This window comes from Gastrolobium bilobum, unplaced genomic scaffold (assembly GCF_033153095.1).
Source record: "Gastrolobium bilobum isolate Gb01-03AN ecotype WA unplaced genomic scaffold, APGP_CSIRO_Gbil_v1 utg110062, whole genome shotgun sequence".
NCBI lineage: Eukaryota > Viridiplantae > Streptophyta > Magnoliopsida > Fabales > Fabaceae > Gastrolobium > Gastrolobium bilobum.
Window position 1 is genome coordinate 78,954 of NW_026895113.1, and position 6,938 is coordinate 85,891.

The following is a 6,938-nucleotide window of genomic DNA, read 5'->3' on the forward strand; positions in this document are numbered from 1 at the left end:
TAACTTTACCAGATTTATAAACTCATCAAAACTTCAGTCTTAACAGTACACCTTAGAATTATCAGACATACCAGTCATTTCACATATTATTAGACACGTCAATCGTTTCACATATTATCATATACGTCAATCATTTCACATATTATCATATACATCAATCATTTCACATATTAACAGATACGTCAATCATTTCATATATTATCAGATACGTCAATCATTTCACATATTATAAGATATGTCAATCATTTCACATATTATCATATACATCAATATTAAACTCATTATTTAAATTATATATCAGCATACCTCACGCACCACATTTTTATTTACCATATGCATACTAAGATTTCAATGTCCAACCACATTATTAATACAAACAATAACCATTATCCCATCGGATTCTGGTAGAACAATAAGCCGGAAGAAAACTCCTTAAATGGAGACAAGCAGTGTGATCTTCAAATCACTTCTCCTAGGAACACTCTAGTACCACAAATAAAACACTATCAATTTCTAAATGAGTGTCACTTGCCATTCAAGTAATTTACAATTACTTGTTAGTTCACCAATTAACTTAGGTGACTTACTTAATTCATTTGATCACCTTACTTTAATTTAAATAACTTCCCAAGCTATTTATTTTGTGATGGCCGAACGATGGCTTAGTTAATTCATCATCCTCACATGATTTCCACTAACCAATTCATACACCATTATTTATCCTAAATCAAGTTGTTATCAATTAGACAACTTCCAATTTGATTAAACCACTAAATGACCGAATGGTAACATGACTTGATCATGCATTTACCAAACTTTTAATCATCCTAACACAGTTCCTTTGGCACGTAAACCTTAATTACTTATTTATCAATATTAGAACCTATGCCAAAACATAATCATTTACATAGTTTGTTCATTTAACCTAATTAACCCTAATTAGGTTTGTATTACTTTTTAATGCTTTCAAATGACCAATTATCATTCTACTCACTCCAATTCACCTTAGAGTTCATCATTATCAAATAAACCATGATTAACCAAGCTTTCACCCAATTTAAATCCATATGGTCGAATTGTTCACATTAACATTGCCTAGGTTTTCATACTTTTTCCATGACTAATGGATATTCCATTCACCTATTCACATATTAGGAATATCATTGAACACTTTAACATCCTCACATTCAATTTCCATACCAATTTACATGGCATGGCTGAAACCCTAATTTCTTAGGCGTTTGTAGTTTTTCTTTAAATTAAACTCAAATTCAATGACTTCAATCTTTTACATACTCATCAATGATAATGATTTCTTTTAGGAGGTGAGGAGTTGAAACTTGAAAGGTTTATAATTTTACTAATATTTTTTTTTTAGTTTTGAATTTTAAAAATCATTTTATTTTATTTTATACTTTCTAGGTGGGCTTATATTGGTAGCATGGATAATTTGGATTGAGCTCTTGTCTAACATTTGAATTGCCCACATTTATATATATCATTAATAATTTATTATTTATTTAATTTTTTTTAATAAAACATAATTAATGAATATAATATTAATTATTAAATTATATTAAGTCAATTTTTTTAGAACACTGTATAAATAATGGAAAAAATGTTTGTCCTTTTAAAGGATATAAACCTTATGTCATTTTAGATCCTACCCGTTAATTTCCGTCAATCAACAGTTATAATTTATTGGGTCAAACTTATTATTAATTAATTAATAATTTTGACCCAATAAATTATTACCGTTGATTGACAGAAATCAACAGTTAGAATCTAAAATGAAACAATGTTATATCCTTTAAAAGGATAAATATTTTTCCCATAAATTATAGATATATATGTACACATTAATTCAGTTCATGTAGTTGAATCAATAATCTATTGACCTGGTACCCCGATCGAGTCAATAACGAGAGCGGGTTTTATAACATTGCCTCAGATGTTGCAGCTAACAACTTTGAGATTAACCACAATTTATTACATCTACTACAACAAGAACAGTTTAGAAGAGAAGATTCAGAGGATCCTAACCTCTATATTAATTTCTTACAGCTTTGTGACATTATATATCAAGATGAATGGTGTCATTGACGATTGTATCATATATACTCATATCGTTCTTATTCTCTTTGAAAGATAAAAGTCAATTGATGGTTGTAGATTCAGCCTCAAAGAAGTATCAACACTCGTGAGGACTAAGTCTCCAAATTCTTCAGCTATATTTCCCATATCCAAATGCATAAATATTAGAAGTGTGAACATCTTTAATCAGAAGGAAGGAGAGTCTATACATGAAGCATGATAGATATAAAGAACCACACAAAAAGTGTTTACAACACTACTTTGAAAATTGGCATCAAAATTGAAAATCTTGTACAATGATACAACCCTTTCATCAAGAATGATGATTGATACTTCAACTGGAGGTTCTTTTGCCACCAAGACTTTAGAAGAGGGCTTAGAGTTGATAGAAACCATGGCTTCCAATGAACATCATATTCCTGCGGAAAAGTTTTGGAGCTTGATACATATAATGCTTTGTTAGCCCAGAACAAGAGTATTTCCAGGTAAGTGATATGTATCAAGATATCAGAATAATCCTTACTGCAACACCTTTGGAGGGATTATCCTAATTTTTCTTGAAAACAGTAAAATCATCTTAATCCACATATATATATAGGTATCCATAACAAGGGTTACAACCACATAGCAGCACTCTGTCATTAGAGACTGGTCTTTTGCAACTTAGACACATTTAAGACAACATCATTTATGCAGGCGACTAGAGCTTGTCTAAAAAATTGGTGGTTTCTACCTTGCAAAGCAAGTAAACGAAAGAGCCAAAGGCACATTTCCAAGTTACATTGGTGAATCCCAAAGAGCATTGTAATGTTATATCTTTTGGGAGTGGCAAAGTAAGTGAATCATACATGGATTAAAAAGAGGAATGTGATTTTGGAAGTGTTTTGCAATATTAGTTATTTTAATGCTGACTCTATTTTGAACTCCTTTTTCCGTATAGTTAATATGAGATAGGCTTAAATACGCTCTATTCAATTTTTTCATTGTTGGATTTATTGCTAATATGTTGATGACCCTATTAATACATTCTACTACACTAGTGGTAATTAGATTTAGCAAGAGACACCATGCTCATTTGTTTGCCAGAATTTTTTTTTTCTTATCTTCCTATAAGATGCTTAGTGATAGGACACTTAGCTTGGATTACTTGTTTGATTATTTTGCTGGATTCGTCTCTTAAGATAAGCCTAAAGTTCCAGGAGTATTGTTAAGAGTACCAAACAGATATAACTTGTATTTTAACGAGGGTTTATTTGGAAAATGAAAAATTTACACCATACAGACACTTTAACAGACAGTAAGTGATAATGTCAAGTCAATGACACAGAATAGTGATGTACCAAGAAAAGAGGGAGGGGATTGGAAGAGGCCATCCATATTCACATCAGTGTCTAAATGAAAAAGTTTCTAGCAGCAGAGTCAAATAAAAACCAAACTAGAAGCCCTGCAGCCAGAACATCTATCTTTAACATTCTCTTGTCTTTGCAGAATGCATCATTCTTCTGTGTGGTAGTGATTGCGTGGCTAGGACTTGCTCCAACTGCAGCCGCATAATACATACATGAACAACACTTGTATATATGCTTTCTTATTGACAAATCATAAATTAATAAAAAACAAAGCTTCTTACCAGCAGGACTTGGTGAAGGACTTGTGCCACTTTTGCTTGAACCTTTCTCCAATTGATAGAAAACTTGAGCCTCTGGTGATTTGGGATCCATGTGCAACAGCTCTGCTTCCATTGAAAATTGACAACAAAATTCTTATTTTATATATCATGGCCCAAAATCAGTTACAAATTGCTAGAAAGTGTGAAACTAGCATAATATCTGAAATTAAAAATTGTGAAGTTACATATAAATCCAGGACTACGAAACCAACATAATGTTAGAAATTCAACTATAAGTGATAAAATTTCGCTGAACACGAAATATATAAGCGAAAAGACCCATAAACTTAACATGGATTAGGATGTGGTGTCGAAGCAACTTATTATAGTGAATTATGCTTGACAGGGTACTCGAATTGGACTAGTTGGATTTTTTATGAATAAGTTGGAAAAAAAAAATGTTTAGCTATGGATAAACGTACCGGGGCATTTGGAGATATTGGCAGGGGCATTGCAAACTGTTGGGAGGCTCAAAGCTAAAGTCACATTAATTTGTAAACCACCAAGGTCTGGATCATTACGATCTTTGATAATAACACACAAACACTTTTTGTTGCTCTTGAGCACTTGCTTGAGACCACTACAACAATCTGGTGTTGGAGCTTTTGCTTCACCCCCAACATATGGAAGACATGTTGCTAGCCCTGCCAATTGCTCTGTGCATTCCTCTTTGTCCTTGGATGAATCTCCCAATACACTGCCAACTATCATTGATGCTAGCAACAACAAGTGTGCCAGTGCTTTTGTGTTGTGATAAAACATCTTTTTGTGGTTTTGAAAAAATGGGGAGAGATATTGGAAGTGATTGAAGTAAATGTGAGATTGGGAGTACTTAAATATTGATAGAGGTAGGATGTTGGTGAAGAATGACTTTTTTTTATATATATAAAATTATCTAGTTTTCTGTTTAATTTATAAGACTAATAATTGGTGCTAGAGCACACTCATGAGAAAACTTGGATTCAAGAAAGTATTGCTGCTATGATTGGGATTGGGACAAACAACCGACCTTAACAATCTGCTTCTAATTTGTAACATTCTTTTGTAGTTTTCTAATTGAAAAAGCAAGTAAACATTAGTGTGGACACACCTACAAGTGCTTTTAACTTAGTGGATCACTTCACCAACCCACTAACAGGCCTAAGCAAATGATGCATAAGGACAATTGTGGATGACATAGTGGCTAGAATACATGACATCATATTCACTTTTAATGATACAGATTTTCGTTCTTTGCAGGGGAAAATGTCTTGCACTCATTCAAAGCAAAATTGAAAGCTAATTCATTGAAGGAATCCTTATTAGAGTTGTTTAGCTAAATTTGGATTTCATTAATCGGAAGTAGTGTTCATCTTATTTTATACCCTTTAATTTAAATAGTCCTTTTTAATTATTTAACAATCTTACATTTATATGAAGTTAATATTAACATTTTTCTTTGAATGAGTGCAATTTTGAGGTAATATTCTATCAAATAAATAACACGTGCAAACTCTAAAGAAAAGTTTAAAATTAAAATACACTTAAGAAATATTTGATCGAAATTTTTTTTATTGTGCAAAAGAAATTAATCTAAATATACTACTGATGATACATATACAATTATAATTAAAATTGCATAAATATAAGAAGGAAGGTTATATTTACAACCTATTTTCGTTTTACAACCTCTTACAACCATATCTTAACCGTTGATTTTCACCAATCAATAGTTATTATTTTTGCAAATTAAATTAATTAATTATTAATTCGCAATAAATGATAACTATTGATTGACGAAAATCAACGACGGTTAAGATATGATTGTAAGAGATTATGAACGAAAATAGGTTGTGAGGATAATCTTCTTCAATATAAGACTATATTTTTTTGCAAATTAAATTAATTAATTAATTATTAATTCGCAATAAATGATAACTATTGATTGACGAAAATCAACGGTTAAGATATGATTGTAAGAGATTATGAACGAAAATAGGTTGTAAGGATAATCTTCTTCAATATAAGACTATATCTTAACCGTTGATTTTCACCAATCAATAGTTATTATTTTTGCAAATTAAATTAATTTATTAATTATTAAATCGCAATAAATGATAACTATTGATTGACGAAAATCAACAGTTAAGATATGATTGTAAGAGATTATGAACGAAAATATGTTGTAAGGATAATCTTCTTCAATATAAGACTATATTTTTTTTTTTTGTGTGCAATATTTCAAGGTAGTTTTTTGTTTATATATTTAATGTAATACGTCAGTGTAAGGTGTAAAATAAAAAAAGGCATTTTGGTTTATACCAAAAAATAAAATAAAATAAATCTTAATTGAATTTTGATGAGTTTTCTAATTAAGTTACTTAAATATACAATCTAGCTAATAGTGTCGTTAGATATTTTTACTTATGGTAATTTCATATTTTATTATATTATATTATATATATATATATATATATATATATATATATATGGATATGAATATCATATTCCAACTACTCACCTAAGAATCTACTAAGAGATAGATTCATGAGTATCTCAACAACACTAAACAGTCAAAGTACACAAGATAAGGGTCACATCCCAACAGAAAGGGAGTTGAACCCTAATGCAATCTGGGGAGCTCAAAGAGCCCAGACCTAGAAAGGTAATCCTTATAAATAAGAGCCTAAGGATCCCAGGTACACACTTTTAACCTATTTACGAATACTGCCCACACTGTGCACACACCTTCCCCTTGGCTATAAGCCTATTGCTTGTGCGCAGTGATTGGGACATCGGGTATAAGCCTAGTATACACTTGATTATACTGTATCTTTAAGCGCATACCTCACAGTATAGCAATACGGTCTATCCAGGACCGAACATTGGCGTCGTCTGTGGGAACGATAACTTTCGATTCCCATTCCACGATGACAAACACCCGTTCGACGTCCAGTACTGCCCAAATGCCGCCACACCAATCCCAGCCCCAGCCTTATGGTATGCCTCCACACCAACATGCGTTGGAACAGCTCCAATCAGCCACGACCCCTGTGCTAGTAGAGGTCCAGGGCAGCGAGGTCGGCACTCAAGGACTGCCCTCCAGAACCCAGCCCAACACGACAGCGGGCCCAGTGCGCCCACCTCCACATAATGAACAGCCCAGGGACATAATCACTGTGGCCATGAATGCGAT

General features: G+C 32.2%; 1 protein-coding gene across 3 annotated transcripts; it reads right to left on the reverse strand.

Annotated features, from left to right (window-relative positions):
* Window positions 1-2,242: 2,242 nt before the first annotated feature.
* LOC133312419 (non-specific lipid transfer protein GPI-anchored 14-like) lies at window positions 2,243-4,617 on the reverse strand. Of its 3 annotated transcripts, none has more exons than XR_009751687.1 (4): window positions 4,186-4,617; window positions 3,725-3,826; window positions 3,435-3,634; window positions 2,243-2,513 (listed from the first exon to the last, which is right to left on the reverse strand). XR_009751687.1 is itself a non-coding variant. In XM_061513639.1 (3 exons), the coding sequence occupies exons 1-3, from the start codon at window positions 4,523-4,525 to the stop codon at window positions 3,486-3,488; spliced, it is 591 nt and encodes a 196-aa protein (XP_061369623.1). In that variant the 5' UTR covers window positions 4,526-4,617; the 3' UTR covers window positions 2,243-3,485. The 3 variants fall into 3 exon arrangements, 1 of the variants encoding a protein (XP_061369623.1); XR_009751686.1 differs by having other exon boundaries at window positions 2,243-2,532; XM_061513639.1 differs by having other exon boundaries at window positions 2,243-3,634.
* Between the last annotated feature and the right edge of the window lie 2,321 nt (window positions 4,618-6,938).